Consider the following 17,471-nt stretch of genomic DNA (forward strand, 5'->3'; position numbering starts at 1 on the left):
TTGCTATGAGCGTCATCTGCTGCAACGAAATTGCCAGTTAAAACGTGTGCCACCAGATTTTCCTGCCCTCTCTGTGAATTGGTGTCCCGTGACATTATTCACTTCTGGATACCGATGCTTGTGTGTAAGTATCGTGGTCAAATATGAATATTTTTTAGGGCCGCTGAATTGATCCATTTGGCACACGGGCACAGGAGCTGCTGTGATAGGAGGCCCATTCCATATTAATTTCTACCGTGACAATGGGGATGGTTGTGATGGTGGTATGCACTATACAAGTCCTCTGGGATTGTTGCAGGGAAAATTATTTTCCCCACTTGGACAGATCTCGAGGAACTTGTATATCTGTACAAATTTTTTTAAATGTGTCGGACCAACCAAATGGTGCAATGTCAGTACCGCAAGTATGTTTCTGACATGTCTTCAGAGTTTTGCAGCCTATCCATGCAGGACACTCCCCTGATATGCATGGGTTATCTCCCTGCACTCTTTTCAAGCATCTTTTAAAACTCAAAACAGGAATTGTCTTTACAACTACATCATGTCCTTAATGTTTTGAAAATGGTGGGGGTATTTCTTGTCTATGTTTTGTTTACCCCAGTTTATGCTTTCAAACAACTATTGGACTTTTCAATTTCGATTTAAAGCTTTCGTGACTGCAGGGATTCATCTTCTGGGTTCTTTCGGTAAAGTCACGTAGAATGGGAATAAAATAATAGAATAAAATTCTCTCGACGTTTCGGCCACAACACAAGTAGCCTTCCTCAGGTGAAGAAACAGGACTGTCCGGAAGACAGTGCTTGAGTGAACACTGCCAAGAGTGGACAGCGTCTTTTAAGCTGTGTGGGAGTTAAGTGAGACAATGTGCTCAATCGACCTACAAACTTGAAACTCTTCTGATTGTGAGTAATGCTCTTACCACAGTGCCACCTATAACGGACTTCCTTGTAATGAGTGAACAAATGAGTGATGCGCTACGTCTGCCAACAATGTTTTTCTGGTGCACTTGGCTGCCAAAAAGGTAACATTTTAAATGTGATATCTTTTACCACTAAGTGCAGAAGTGCTTAGAGCGGCCAAAATGAGCACTCAAGTTTTAAATTTTCCCGTACATCTTCAAATCGCTCTTGAAGTTCAGAATTAGAATGACGTATTCAGCAGTCTTGGCAATCGCAGCATTCTTATGCCATGCACATCAGAACTGTTCTTTACCTTGAACTTTCGGCCAATATGTTTATTTGGAATGATGGGGCCACTGGGTTAATTCAACCATGAGGGAGATGAAGGTATTAAATAGATTTTTTATTCTTCATGTTGAACTGGATTCTCAAGAGTATCGGACTGATAGTCTGCCAAACTCGCAAGAGAAAGTATTCATGCTGAAGTATTTCTGTGGATTTTAGCAAAGCCGTGAGCTCTAAGGGTTGACCTTTTTTAACATGAGCGAAGAGATTCAAGTGACCCCGGAATAAGTAAGTACCTGCTGCCACTTCCCCAAGCCATTCATATGTAAGGCTGTTGCGTGAGGAGTTTTTACATTTAAAATGCTTAACCTTATAACAAATCTCAATAGATTAGTCAGTATACCAAAAAAGGACCTAATTACACAGTTTGTTGTAACGTCAGGTGATTCGTGCACTTACAAAATATTGTCATTTATAGTTCCGAAAACTCTTCAAATTTCATTTGCACTGAAGCGCTTTGTCTCTGTCACCGCCCTTAAAACATGACAACGCAAATTCACGTTTCATAATCGTGATATTTCTCAACTTTTCTGTTCACGAAAACCTCACCATTATCTTAAGATTCTGTTTTCCTTTATCACTTGACTATTTTTAAAGAGGATCCTGCTTCTTGAGGTGTTTGGCCAGATTCTATTTATCATAAAAACCAGAGTACTTGAATAAAACCCATGCATAGGAGGGGATAACTCATAACAATGATAGGTCAGAACCCTACTTGCTGTACTGCTTTCAATACACACTTCATTCCTTGACACCAGGTGAGAACCCACTGAGACAACAGGTATCATGCAAGGGTGGGCCGGCTAGCCCTATACGTTTCCCAGGGACAGGTACAAGGGTGAATCAGCTAGCCCTGTACATTTCCCTGGGACAGACACATCGGTGAGCCGGCTAGCCCTGTACGTTTCCCAGGGACAGGTACAAGGGTGAATCAGCTAGCCCTGTACATTTCCCTGGGACAGACACATGGGTGAGCCGGCTAGCCCTGTACGTTTCCCAGGGACAGGTACAAGGGTGAATCAGCTAGCCCTGTACATTTCCCTGGGACAGACATGGGTGAGCCGGCTAGCCCTGTACGTTTCCCAGGGACAGACACATGGGGGAATCAGCTAGCCCTGTACATTTCCCTGGGACAGACACATGGGTGAGCCGGCTAGCCCTGTACGTTTCCCTGGGACAGACACATGGGGGAATCAGCTAGCCCTGTACGTTTCCCTGGGACAGACACATGGGTGAGCCGGCTAGCCCTGTACGTTTCCCTGGGACAGACACATGGGTGAATCAGCTAGCCCTGTACGTTTCCCTGGAATAGACACATGGGTGAGTCGGCTTGCCCTGTACGTTTCCCTGGGACAGACACATGGGTGAACCGGCTAGCCCTGTACGTTTCCTTGGGGCAGACACATGGGTGAGCCGGCTAGCCCTGTAGGTTTCCTTGGGACAGACACATGGGTGAATCAGCTAGCCCTGTACGTTTCTTTGGGACAGACGCAATGGTGAGCCGGCTAGCCCTGTAGGTTTCCTTGGGACAGACACATGGTGTCATGTCTCCATCCCTGGCTCATCCACAAACCCCATTTCCTAGTTGTTGGATTACAGTCGTACGCCACCACTGTCGGCAAAAGTGTTGAATTATCACAAGAAGTTAAGCGAGTGGTGTGTTTTCCATATTTACGATTTATTCACTCACTACTAATAATAAACTATTTGCTCTCAAATTACTTGGAATCTCAAGACTCTTTCTCCGAATCTCAGCACTCTGTGGTGTTTTTCTAATTTCTCATTGATTATTTTGTTGGTGGTGGTGGGGGGGGGGTCCATCTTGCCAAGGGAAGTCTTGTGTAAGATGGGAAAATACTCGCGTACAAAAATGTCAGCAACCTGCTTGCTGCATTACTTGCTGTACTGCTATCTACTGGACACGTCAAGGCTCTGCAAGTTGCAGTTAACAATTAAACCTGCACATTTCCACGAACTCCGCCTCTGAAGCGCAGGATTACAGATATTTCTTCCATTGCCTGAACCAATTTAGAACAAATACCAAACATTCTCACAGTGACTGGTCACCACAAATGTCCGGAATATTTCCTGCGGCCTATCTGCAAGGGCAGTAGGGATCAAATGTGTTCCTGGTTCGCAAGCTGATGGCCAAGCCCATTGAAACATTATCCCCATGTGCTGTTTTATTCCCGAGATTCCCAATGCATCGGTGCGCTTAAGTGCTGACCAGTGCGAGTGCTGGGTTTGGTTGTCAGGTTACACGAGAGTGGATCATCTGAGTGATGATGGGCTCAGTCTCTTTCTTGAATGTGTTCTTGAGTGCTAAGTCTGCTGTGTGCGTGTGGGTTGAGAATACGTCTCTTATGCACACACACGCACGCACGTGATACGCACAGATAATTATTTCCCTTGCGCTCGTGTGTGTTCACTCACACGCATGCGATCCCAGCGACGTGTGCTCGATACCTAGATATCATGCTCACCACAGCCAACTGGTATGTAAGCCTGGTATGAGTCTCCTCTAGGTCAACTGAGCCTTCAACGAGTACTTGGTACAACAAAGATATCCAGGGGATGGTGAGGGTCACACCACCTTCCCTTGAAATGCCAGCATTCATAGCTGCTTACCAACAGCTCTTGTTCTTGCTATTAGTTACAACTCAACAGGTTCTCTTTTATTGAGTGTGAGGAGATACAAATATATGTTTGTAATTGTTTTTGTAAGAAATCTCTTAGGTGCATGCCAAGGACATACGCCTGCTGTGCGTGTGCAATGCTGCATTCACGGGGAGTGGTGGCCCAGTCGTCAGCGCAGTGCTTTAGAAACCTGGCGACATAATGAGTTTGATTAACAGCCATGGTTAACATCGGTGGCAAGTGATATACCAATACTCTGGGTCACACCTAGGTCGACTCGGCATTACATAAGTATCTGGTGCGGTATGGACATTGGTGCTGGGGAGTTGAAGGCGGCCAGGCATTGTGTTGGCTAGACCACCTCCCCATAGATGTGCCGTGCTTGCTAACAGCACTTGCCACAACAGTCTATAATGCTGTGTGGGGATCTGTATATATTTTGTTGTTTGCTGCATTAAAAGTTCTATGCATGCCAGGGCAGATAGGTGGCCATGCGTGCGGCTGTACAAGGTCACGTCCCTGCACCTGTATACGTACTTGCGCCAAGGGAGTGTGTGTGCGTGTGCGCCCGCGCGCATGCCTCTGTTAAGCCTGGCTTGGTGGTTTGTGCCGACGCTCGTAGACAAAGAGGAGCTGTCCCCGAGCGGCGAGGAATGGGACATCGACCATGGACTCATAACCAAGCTCAAAGAGCAGTACAAGAAGGAGCGCAAAAACAAGAAGGGGGCCAAGCGTAAGTCACCTGCAACATCCACCCGGCAGGCCCAACAACTCTCTTGTGTTCCTTGTCATCATCTCGTCGTGTGTCGTCTTTGTAACCGGTTTCGTGTGCGTTCACCTAGATGTGTTATTCAGCCCAAAGGATCTCTTGTGTGTGCAGTAGTCCTTGTTCGTTCATAACTGTGCTAGTGTGTCTGTACTTGGGTTTGCGCGCGTGAGCTTACGCGGACGCTTGCTTGCATTTGCGTGGTTTTGTTTTAGTTTTGTTCTTCTGGGATTTCTGCGTCTCCCTTCCATACCCCGAGCCTAATCCAACCTGGTGTGTGTGCGCACATACCGGAGCGTCCTCTGCCCATTCTCTCACCCACAGGGTGCTTTATTTTGTGTATGTGTGTTGTGGGGAAAGTAGTGCAGGGATGCATGCACTGCAATATAATTCCTGCAACCTGGGTTTAATTGACGACGGTTCACCACTTTCTACCACCACGATCGACTTACAATATTCGTCAGCCTGGCCTATCCCACCAGCTGGACGAAAACTTCTGTTTGTGGGCAATCCATGTTGCTCATACCGTACGTGCATTACCCCGTGTTTGTCCATTATATTTTCATAAATTATTTACATACCTTACACTCTAGGGATTGCAGTGCTCATCTTAAAAAAAAGTGTATGGGGGACACTTGCCCTCTCTACATTTGCTAAGTTGGTTATGCGTAGGTGTGCTATTATATAACTTTGTTTATTAGTGTTTATATTTATTTCTAATTTTCCATGTATATGTAATGAGCGACTTCCGCGACACGTTGTTTAGAGGGTACTCTTCTTTATTCCACGTACGGGCACAGCACAGGCCAACGTTATCGGCTTCCTCTCCAAGTACACACTTAGATATTAACGTTCTACAGACTACACACACGGTTGATCACACGGCGGGTTCCGCCCGTCCGCTCCCGGTCTCGCCGCTGGCCGACGGCGTGCCGGGGAGGGCGGTGGAACGCCGCAGGAGATCCGCCACGTGGCCCAACGGCGGAGAGAGATGACGGCGAGCAGCGACGCAGTCCGGACCCAAGACTCCACACATCGACCCCCGAGTCGTTCGCTTGTATTGCCGCAGGCGTGGCTAGGCTCCGCCTCCGGCCATGCCCTCTCGTGGAACTTTCTCGCCGGTTCTCGCAGTTTCTTGGCCGGCCCTGCCCTTCACCTTTGGCCTAGATACCTCTCCTTTTGGGGATTGGATAATGCTTATAATGGTGCCTGTACCCATGCTTCCGTTTTCCAACCAGTAGATGTCGCTATCTCATTACATATAAATAATGCACCACCTTGGTAAAAGGCTATTAGAAGGGTTCAATTTCACAAGACTGCAGTATTTCAATCTGTAGTAAGTAGCCTGTGCGTGCATAAAAATGTTGGTTAAAAATGAAACGCCATATAAAATGACATGGAAAACATAATTATAAAAAGGTGGCATTGTGTAACACATTTAACCGAGCCTGCGGTTGTGTGTTATTGACCTACATTATGTGTGTGCTATTACCGTCTAGTTTCTCAAACTTGGTGTTGAGTTATCTGGTTAAACTGGGACCCAGAGTTTCAATTCCATGACAGTGCTTTGCAGCTTTCCACTCCTTGATCATATCCATGCCCAGTGCGGCGCCACCGCTACCTCGCACCCCACACCAGACCCGTGTAGAATGTGGACTTAGCCTCGCTGAACGCAGTGGGACTTTCTCGGCCTCGGTTTCCAAGATCCATCTCGCTCCTTGCGTGTTGTGCCACATGCCATTGGTTTGGAGCCTCCCACAACGAACGTCACACAGGCCTGCACGCCCCCCAAGCAAGTTTACCGCTCTCTAGCGGAAAGGAAAATGAATCGATACACCAATTCAGACGGGCGGGTTTTCATTGACCAAAGGGAGGGGAGAGCCACACCACATCTCGACCTCACAGAAATGGGGCCAGTGTGCATGCGCAAATGATCGTATGCGTTGATGTATCATGCAGTGCACTCTTTTGTGTTGGAAAGTCTTCAGAATTACAATGCCAGAATCCTTATTTCATTCTTAGCCACCTATATCTTTAGGAATTTGTAGCTTCCTCGAGGTTGATTCGGTCAACAATTATTGCCTGGCTTCTATTGGCCAATATCGGCACTAGGAACACAGAGGCGCTGCGTGTACTTGGTGCTGGCCTCACAAAAAATCCCTAATGTGCCACACTGGATTGAGTTTATACTCGCTAATGACGCTTTCCCTAAGAGCCTGTGCAGCTGAATTGGGGATAATTGGTTGTTCTGCATGCACATGTGCTAGACTTGTCACCATTCGGAACAGAAGCTGTTTATGCACAATTAGTTTTAATGTATAAACTGCTCCTGAAATAAATCATCTGGCGTCACTTGATTGTGCATGCGGCACAAGCGGTGCCATTCAGGTCGAGCCGTGTGCAGCGTGTGTACAGTACGTTACACTGCGCCGGGTTGTTTGGCTCCTACAAAGTCGACGCACGCGGCTAGCGCCGTCACTCATTCCCAAGTTTGATTTATTGCGCAGCGCTGTTTGGCCGTCGCTGTTGTAACCATAAACTCGGGTGCCATTTTAAGTTCTTTGAAGGGAGCCAGGTGTCTTGCAAACATTCATCCCCGCATGCCGAGTTTGGGACCGGTTTGCTCTCAAATATTATTCGTGTGCAGCAATGAGCAGACGAAGTGCAGCGTACATGACAGACCGTGTGTGTTGGCTTTGCACAACACTGCATTTGTACATAACTTTCCCAGGGTGGGGGGGACCACTCTTTCCATTGGACAACAACCACTGTTCATCACAGGCCTCCTCTATTTCCTATCCTGGAGGAATGGTGAGCTGAGTTGACCTGCATGGGTATTCGTAATATCTTGCAAATGTGAGTCGAGTACCCTAGCCACAGCATGGGGCTCAGCGGTATTCTGCTGCCGCTTGGCAGCCAGGATAAAACAGTCAAAAGGGTTTAGCTTCACACAGAATCTCTGTGGATAGGGGTAGGAGACAATTGGCTTAAACACTGCTGCTAAGTGGAGAGTGGGGATGGGAATACAATGTACCATGCAATATCAGCCAGAGTTTTAAACCCGTGTCCTTAACATGTTAAAGATATTCCCTCGGCTACAAAAACCCCGACACAGAAAGCGCTGATATTTTTTTATATTTAACATTAAGAAAAGTGTGGCATCGCCTCACCCCCAACCTGCCCTCCCACCACACCCTCTCTGTGTTTTGGAGTCATTTATCCCCCCCACTCGTAAAATGGCGGCGCCATCAATGAGCTCGCTAATGGGATTACAAATTAAAATCCCACAATATTCGACGTTAATTACCACGCTTGGTAATCTGATTACAGGAATATATTACGCCCCAGCAACGTTTAGACGCGATGGCATATTTTGAGTGGCCCTTTAAATCCATTGCTTGTGCTTTGGTGGTGATGTGGCTGGCCCAAGTCATAAAGATTATTTCAGACGGCGTCAGAGTGAACCGAGGATGGGCGTTTGCCTGAGATTGCACATCGGAAGTATTTGAATGTCAAGCATGATTGTCCAGCATCGGATACATTCTGCTAAATCATTTCAGCCATGCTTTTAGCAGGCAACTATTCATTTAAGGTTAAGTTGGCCTCGGGGTATGCCAAAGACAGGTCCAGACCCCCCCCCCCCCCCCCATTTGCCACCGATATGAACGATAAGGAGGTGAACCCAGATGGACGGCACCATTACTCCTCGCACATATAAGCAACAGCTACACTTTTAATTTATGCGAAATCTAAATGCAACAACATCTCAAAACACGTTTTGGAAGCGAGGCAGAAGACTGGGGGAGGAGGGAGCCGACCTAGGGTGCAAGAGTGAGGAACGAACACCACTGCACTGCCATCGAGGCCAAGTTCAGTGGTGATGAAGCCTCCTTGGCCTGGCGCCAATGAGGGCACCAAATAATGGTGTGTTTTAGATGCAGCAAATATTTTTGCTGCATAGAACCCCCTCGAGGTTTCGACGGACATAAAAGGTACCACACTCAACTGATTGCAGAGTACGTTGCCCTCCCCACGCTGTTTGGTCCGCATGTGGTTCTGCCGTACGCCAACGGCTTAAGTGCACACCGGCTTCACATGAGGGGCAATGGGGCGGCACTCATCTGTGCTACCGGCCCTGAATCTCCAAAAATGCATCATTCCCATGGTGGAGGTCAGTTTATTCATAGAATATCCTGTATAGTGGTTTTACAAAGGCTAAGATGTTTTTAAAGGAGCTCTGTGCAGTCGGTCTCTGATGCTGTTTGTGCAGTCAGCGTTTCAATAAAGTGGGCCTTTATGAATGAAACTGCTCCAGGGCAATACAGTAAGCCCGCTGTGTCCGCAAGGGTTACAATCTTGAAAACACTCATGAATGGACAAACCTTGTTCCAATGGAAAAAATAGGATTATGTTCCTGGTGAGAGTGAACATGGGGGAAAATGGTTCATGTTTAATAACAATTACTACAATAAATTAGAATACAGTTTTTTAAATTTTATTATGATGATGCTTTGATGACGATGGAGGTGGTGTTAATGAGGAATTCAGGAGGAAGACTCCTTGGGAAATGCAGGTGTTTGATAACAATGGCGCACAGCTGTTATCATTTTAGCACTGAGGAGCACTCGCTGCAACAATTTCCCTGTTTGCGTTCTTTTCAATTGACCCCACAGTTGTCTCGTTTCTACCAAAATGTATAAACGAGTCGACTATGTATTGGAGTCTGGCAAATAGGGAATTAACATACATTTATTAACTCGCGAATATGCGAAACTCGTAAATCCAGAACTCGCTGATCGAGCGGGTTTTTACTCTACTTGGTGACATGGAACATATTTCATATCCTCTGGGTTTATTCATACAGAAATAAGAAGGTTATCTGTGACTGAATAAGTTTCTACTCCCTGCAGAAATTAGCAAATATTGACAAATGTGGCCTCATTACTACCAGGTTGAGAGGTTTTGAAACAAGGCAAGTGGTTGTTTGACCTTTGAAGAATGCTCATCTCGGAATGCCTGGAGTTAACCAATACCATTGATGACACTGAAGAACTTGGTGTTATTTTAAGTCAATTTATATAATATTTCCTAAAACCATTTGATTTATATTACAGATTGCTTTCCCCATCCCGCAGCAGACTGCTCGGTTAGGGTGGCTGTGTTGTGTGTATATGAAGGAGATGCATGTTTGATGAGCTAAGCTGTACCAAAGCTGATAAAAATTAGCTCGTGATCTCTTAGTGTGTATGTCCATATAGAATATGCTACTGCAAACTAGCAAGTTGCTCATTTGCAATACAGTGTGGCAAAGTATTGCAGACCAAGTCAGATAAAGATTGTTACAATGGATGGGGCATTGTGTGGGTGATGAGTATGGCAGGTTACCGAGGCGGGCATTGGGAGTGACACCCACATGTCAGAATCTTTGCGAAAGATCTAAAGCTGGATATTGATGAGGGCAGATCTTGGATGCCAGGTGTCCACTATGCCACAGGTACAGAATCGTGCAGAAAAAAATAAACAGTGGCAAAGTTTGGTTAACATCAACTTTCATTTGCCGCACTAACCTATTGATCTTTAACTTACGATGAGAATGATTATCTGCGTTCTGCTGCATATTTTAATCGCGCAAACCTTCAACAAAGGCATTAGTCACAGTATTTCGGTTCTGGCAACCTGGTTTGTCTAGTGACCTTGGGTTTCAGGCTGGCTATGCTCTGACTTGCTTAGCCTCTGAACAACATCGCATTTATCATTGTCCTGATAGGACACATGTTTTCAATGTGAATATTTGTGGTGTTGATATTATGGAGTACATTATCCATTCCCACGTCTTCTGCCTTTATTGCTTTTACAGGCATTTCAAAGTCTTCATATTAAATTGTGATCTTATGAGACTCCAGCCCAATTGTTGTGTGCTGTGGTTGTGGCACTTGATTTTCACTTGGAAAGTTGTAAGTTAAAATCCCAGTTAGTGGTTGACGCTTCCCATAATCTCTCCTGGGTGAACAAAACAAGTACAGTGAGGGGAAAAAGTATTTGATCCCCTGCTGATTTTGTATGTTTGCCCACTGACAAAGAAATGAGCAGTCTATAATTTTAATGGTAGGTTTATTTGAACAGTGAGAGACAGAATAACAACAAAAAAATCCAGAAAAACGCATGTCAAAAATGTTATAATTTAAGTTGCATTTTAATGAGGGAAATAAGTGTTTGACCCCTCTGCAAAACATGACTTAGTACTTGGTGGCAAAACCCTTGTTGGCAATCACAGAGGTCAGACGTTTCTTGTAGTTGGCCACCAGGTTTACATACATCTCAGGAGGGATTTTGTCCCACTCCTCTTTGCAGATCTTCTCCAAGTCATTAAGGTTTCGAGGCTGACGTTTGGCGACTCGAACCTTCAGCTCCCTCCACAGATTTTCTATGGGATTAAGGTCTGGAGACTGGCTAGGCCACTCCAGGACCTTAATGTGCTTCTTCTTGAGCCACTCCTTTGTTGCATTGGCCGTGTGTTTTGGGTCATTGTCATGCTGGAATACCCATCCACGACCCATTTTCAATGCCTTGGCTGAGGGAAGGAGGTTCTCACCCAAGATTTGACGGTACATAGCCCCGTCCATCGTCCCTTTGATGCGGTGAATTTGTCCTGTCCCCTTAGCAGAAAAACACCCCCAAAGCATAATGTTTCCACCTCCATGTTTGACGGTGGGGATGGTGTTCTTGGGGTCATATGCAGCATTCCTCCTCCTCCAAACACGGCGAGTTGAGTTGATGCCAAAGAGCTCCATTTTGGTCTCATCTGACCACAACACTTTCACCCAGTTGTCCTCTGAATCATTCAGATGGTCATTGGCAAACTTCAGACGGGCATGTATATGTGCTTTCTTGAGCAGGGGGGACCTTGCGGGCGCTGCAAGATTTCAGTCCTTCACGGCGTAGTGTGTTACCAATTGTTTTCTTGGTGACTATGGTCCCAGCAGCCTTGAGATCATTGACAAGATCCTCCCGTGTAGTTCTGGGCTGATTCCTCACCGTTCTCATGATCATTGCAACTCCACGAGGTGAGATCTTGCATGGAGCCCCAGGCCGAGGGAGATTGACGGTTCTTTTGTGTTTCTTCCATTTGCGAATAATCGCACCAACTGTTGTCACCTTCTCACCACGCTGCTTGGCAATGGTCTTGTAGCCCATTCCAGCCTTGTGTAGGTCTATAATCTTGTCCCTGACATCCTTGGAGAGCTCTTTGGTCTTGGCCATGGTGGAGAGTTTGTAATCTGATTGATTGATTGCTTCTGTGGACAGGTGTCTTTTATACAGGTAACGAGCTGAGATTAGGAGCACACTCTTAAAGGGAGTGCTCCTAATCTCAGCTTGTTACCTGTATAAAAGACACCTGGGAGACATAAATCTTTTTGATTGAGACGGGGTCAAATACTTATTTCCCTCATAATGCAAATCAATGTATAACATTTTTGACATGCGTTTTTCTGGATTTTGTTATTCTCTTTCTCACCGTTCAAATAAACCTACCATTAAAATTATAGACTGATCATTTCTTTGTCAGTGGGAAAACGTACAAAATCAGCAGGGGATCAAATACTTTTTTCCTCACTGTACCACCTTGTGCAAAGTAAATAAATGCTGGTCGTCCTCTCGAGGGACTGGTATGGGACTGAACTTTCGTACAGCGTCGTCAAAGGAGATGAGCACCCCACCGCACAACGCTCATGATTAGTTTGTGTCGCCCTCATTTGAGTTCGATCTCATAGACTGGTATTGTGGGTGTTGTTTCCTCCACCGCAATGCATGACATGTTGAGCATGGGGCTGGTTAAATTGGCCTGTGACTAATTGACAAGATGCTACACTTGAAGATGTGGATGCACTGCATTGAAACCGTGCGTATGTTTGTATTGGTCTGCTCTATCGGGTGGCATGTTTAAGCTTTGAGCCAACCAATTTGTATTACTACTGTGCGTTCAATTGAGATAAAAATGACTGGTTCTTTTGCAGTCACAATACGTGCATCGGACCCTTCAATTGTCCGTTATAGTAACATGGCTGAATGGAATCGGCCATTCTGAGTTTTAGGCGGTAAGCCGCATGCTGAGCATTAATGGGAAATAAAATACCCTACAAAGGCGTGAACTACCTGCTCGCACTAATGCCATCACCAACTCGTTACATTTGTTTGTAAACCCATTGTAATGTGTGTATCTTCATTATTCTTTGAGAGCCATCACCTGTTTTGGGCAGGTGATCAGCTCAGATCATTTTTGACTTAACCTTGATTATTGCATCTTCAGCCTGCAAATAAATGCATCCGTGAAACAGCAGCGAGAAAAATACATTGCAACATTACCAGTGAACATAAATATATAGAGGCAGAAAATGTTTGTCATCAAGAGCAAAGGATAGCTGTAGCGCAGATGGGCTCATTTTTATGCAGTGCTTGAATGTGCGTGTGTCTGTCAGCAACTGATTTTTTACCACTCCCCCCCCCCCCCCCCACATCAATAACATGTATTGCCATCATTTCTACAGCTGCTTCCAGCTGATATGTTTAGGTGCTGGAGGATGCTCAGTGCCGGGGATGAGTGGGAGTGAATGTCGGTGCTGATAGTCGGGGCGTGCGCACAGTGGCATACGGTCGGATGTGGTTGTTTTGTGGCAGTGAGACGAGAGCCCACCATCATGCGTGCAGTTGTACTCTGAGCGGACGCTTTGGAGCATGGATGGGTTAGGTGACTCGACGTGTGGTCTCTGGAGTGGTGAGTGGTCTGAATCTACGGCACACTGGGATAGGTTTGCGTTCGGAAGCTTGTTCTCTTGCTGCACATCAGCAATGTGAATTATGAGGTATAAACGGCAGGGCCACGCGGCTGATGGTGGCAGATCAATCTCGCACTCGGAAAGAGTGTATTTAAATTCCACCAACGAAACGTGGTTCAACCAGATGTCTAACTAACCCAATAATGGGCTCAGTAGCAACTAAGTCCAAATAGCTGAATATGCAGTCTGGATTTATTTTACTGGGCCTGATGATGGCGTATGTCTATAATATACAGTGCCTTAGATGTGTGATTGGAGAATTGCATAAAATTCAACCTGCAGGGTGACACAGCTGGCTGTACATTAAATATGATGTTAACCCATCTGTACAAATGTGAGTGTTTTCCACTATATTGTGAGTTTGATAAAACACGCAAAAATCACATCTTTGTAAGAGGGTCTAATGTCCCAATTCAGGAAACTGCTGAAGAATAGTCTTAAGGCTGCATGAAGCATCCCGGATAAATAATTAACTGTTCAGGCAGAATGACTCCCTGTTAATATAAGCAATGGAGTCTGCGCTCCATACAGTGAGGGAAAAAAGTATTTGATCCCCTGCTGATTGTGTACGTTTGCCCACTGACAAAGAAATAATCAGTCTATAATTTTAATGGTAGGTTTATTTGAACAGTGAGAGACAATAACAACAACAAAATCCAGAAAAACGCATGTCAGAAATGTTATAAATTGATTTGTATTTTAATGAGGGAAATAAGTATTTGACCCCCTCTCAATCAGAAAGCTTTCTGGCTCCCAGGTGTCTTTTTTTCCGAGTTTGTGGAGAAAGTTTGATATTCCACTGGTGAGTTTTTTTAACAAGCTGTGGTCTTTTTTTCACCAAGTGCAACTCATTAAAATAAATCCAGACTAATTTCCAGGATTTTCAGCCCCTGCAAATCTTCCGACACAAAACTTTGAGAAATTAAGCTTACAGCAGAGAAAAATGCTTTCTAGACCCAAAATTATTTGGCAAAATTAATTGAAGGTTTCTTGAAAAAAAAGTACTTTTAGACATACGCCTGTTGGTCAAAACTGGCTCCGTCTGATCACCAGAGAAAATGGCACCACACCCTTGTGCGACCAACCAGCTTGCCAATGATAAACGGACATGGAGATGCCTCCACCGATGTTTTAGCTGACCGTGCGTGCTGATCAACCTCGGGCGTGCCAGTATCACGGCGCACCGCATTGCACACAAACCGCGTGGAGCCCTCGTTTACCCCCTCCAGGTTGACCGGCGTTGGTCCGCCACCGTGGTGGCACAGCTGCAGTGCAGTGCTGCGAGTGTCATGATGGACGAACGGACGGGCTCGCGCAGCTGACGGCCGGCGTTGTGCTTGTGGCAGGCCCCAACCGCTCCGCCTTGCAGGACATGCTGGCCAACCTGCGCGAGGTGGACGAGCTGTCCCCATTGGCAGCCTCCAGCCCGCCCCGCCAGCCCGAGGAGCGGGCCGCCCCCCTGCCTCACGACAATGCCCGCTCCGATGAGGGTACAGGATGGCGCCGAGTCCCCGAACCCTGCCTCCCTCGTCTCGTCTTGTTGCCCCCGTGTCCCGTCCGGTCGTCTTCCTCACCTTAACCACCACGTCCAATGTTTTGCACATTGCGCCTGCACATCTCATCCACCCGCATCCCGGTCACCACGCTCATCCCACACCACCCGGACACGATCGTATTGGAATCTTGTGCATGGAGAGGTTGACAACTTTGTAAATTGAAAACCATCTCATATTAAACTTAGTTGTTTCACTCTCATTGGCTCTGTCCAGAAACAGAGATGCATCCTTATCTTCTAAAGAATCAAATCCTTATTAGCTAAATGCTTTCACAAATGGCCCACAGTACTCCACTTGATTCGAGGCCTTAGCTTTCTACTCTCCCAGCTACATCTTCAATATCCAGAGCAACCCACCCAACTCCTTGCTGGACATCCATCTTCACCGACCTTTTGTGCTGTGAAGACATCCAAACCACTGCCTCAGTCTTCCCCCCCTCCCAATTCCTGAATGTTCTCCCTTACCTCTTTCCTCACTAATGGCACTCTCTCCTTTTGCCAAGGGAGGCCGCTTCGTGTTTGTTGCTGCCGCCAAGCCCCTTTGCAATACTCTCTCCTCCTTTGCCCCCCCTCGTGGCGCTCGTGGCGTCCCTGCTTGCAGCAGCAGCACGGGCAGCTCACGTCCATCTGCTCCCCCCCCCCCCCAGTAGTCTGTTGTTGTGTGCCCCCTGCTGTTCACCCGTCATCTTTGCAGAATGCAGAGAATGGTGGTTGTTGTTGTGGTGCCACTGTGTTGCGTATTGTTCCCCGTGACCCGCTTGCTTTTCTTCTGCAGTCCAGCGATTTGTCTCTTTCACCGATGCTTGGCTGGTGTCCGGGTGGCGTTGCCCCATTTTCAACCGGAGCTTTGTTGCTATTCTGCTGGCCGGCTTTATCCGCAGCAATTCTCTGTGTCCTTCATTGGCTTTGGTTTGTTTGCTGCCTGTGCCTTCTCCATATTTGCTTTTCTTGATGTCGGGACTCTTTTACTCCAGCCTTGAGTTGCGGGTGCTGTCCTCTTTTAATTGGGTATCTTGACTCTGCTCCAGCCTCGGATGTGACTTCTGATTTGTGCGAATTTTTTCCTTTCTACCAACTTTTGTAGGCCGTTGGCTAATACTGTAGAGCTATCTGTTGTTTGTCTGAGACTTGTGGCATAGAGTGAATGCAATTGACTTGCAATATATTCAATTCACCTGTCTCTAAGTAGTAGGTAACCTAACAGTGATGTTTTCAATAAGGTATTAATATGCACTGATGGAACATGATTCTGAACGCAAATTAGTACGAATTATTCCCAGTGTTCTTCAGCTGAATAATAAGTGAGTTTAAGGCTTCACAGAGGGATGAGGTATCAATGTGGTTCTCCGCTTGTTGCAAAGATCCATGGTTTTATTCCAACGGCGCCCTGGTGATTATTTTGTGGGCGTATGAACGAAATATTTATGCAGTCTGTTTCACAGTGGATATTAAAGGATCCTGTAATGTCATGCACAAGAGTAGGCCCTTGTGTACCAGTGTCATGGCCAACATTTTAAACCTTGCCTGAACATTTCTCAATTACAATCGACTTGGCTATCATTGCCCCTACTACAAAAACTTTCCAGGTCCCGCCTGCAAAACAGTTTCAGGACTGAAGTTTTCCTTTGTAACCAAGCATAGTAATAATGTCAGTGTACAGAGAGCATTTCACATATGCCTTGAAAGCTGTCTCAATGAATCCACCAATCAGCACGACCCACTCTATTTGCACACCACTCATGGTGAATCCTTCCATAATTTTTCAAGTCCCAACTTGTGACATCTGCAATGCCTAGCCACCTGTGTGCTCTTTCATGACCCTTCCCTCTTTATTCTCACTGCCCTGATCAATGTGTACCAACTTTTTGCCCAGTGGCAATTTTCACTGGGAGTGGGTTTGCTTTGAGCATGTTGTGATTTAGGCGATCCTTATGAGGTATGAGTTGTGCCCTGCAGGTCCAGCCAATCCCTGTCCAGGTCTATCCACAATCTGTCAAGATGACAGACACGTTTCGATTTAAAGCTTTCATGACTGCAGGGATTCATCTTCTTGGTTCTTTCGATAAAGGCACGTAGAATGGAAATAAAATAATAAAAATAAAACATAATAAAATAAAATTCTCACGACGTTTCGGCCACAACACAAGTAGCCTTCCTCAGGTGAAGAAACAGAACTGTCGCGAAGACAGCACTTCAGTGAACACTGCCAAGCTTGCCAGCGTATTTTAAGCTGGGTGGGAGGAGCAGAGCGCCTTGACGAAGGAGTTTACATATCAACAGAATAATTTAGCATTGAAGTAGCTGTGTTAATGTGTTGGATTAGCAGGGTGTTAAAGTCAGAAATTAGCATGTAACTGGGAGATTAGCATAATGTTAGTGTGAGGGATTAGCATGTAACTATGTCGGAAAAAGTGGCGGTTTCTTTTTTCTTTTCA

General features: G+C 46.0%; 1 protein-coding gene across 4 annotated transcripts in view; it reads left to right on the plus strand.

The window, feature by feature from the left end:
- The window catches only part of LOC116939323 (striatin-3-like), a 103,175-nt gene that overhangs the window by 60,989 nt on the left and 24,715 nt on the right, over positions 1-17,471 (plus strand). For 2 of the 4 annotated variants that reach the window (XM_032947524.2, XM_032947523.2), the window contains exons 8-9: positions 4,504-4,614; positions 14,828-14,971. In XM_032947524.2, coding sequence (XP_032803415.2) covers positions 4,504-4,614; positions 14,828-14,971 — 255 coding nt within the window. The remainder of the gene's footprint in view (positions 1-4,503; positions 4,615-14,827; positions 14,972-17,471) is intronic. The other 2 variants (XM_032947525.2, XM_032947526.2) reach the window with 1 other exon arrangement.

The sequence above is a fragment of the Petromyzon marinus genome, chromosome 6 (genome assembly GCF_048934315.1).
Source record: "Petromyzon marinus isolate PM22_M1 ecotype Great Lakes invasive population chromosome 6, UKy_Petmar_22M1.pri1.0, whole genome shotgun sequence".
Taxonomy (NCBI): domain Eukaryota; kingdom Metazoa; phylum Chordata; class Hyperoartia; order Petromyzontiformes; family Petromyzontidae; genus Petromyzon; species Petromyzon marinus.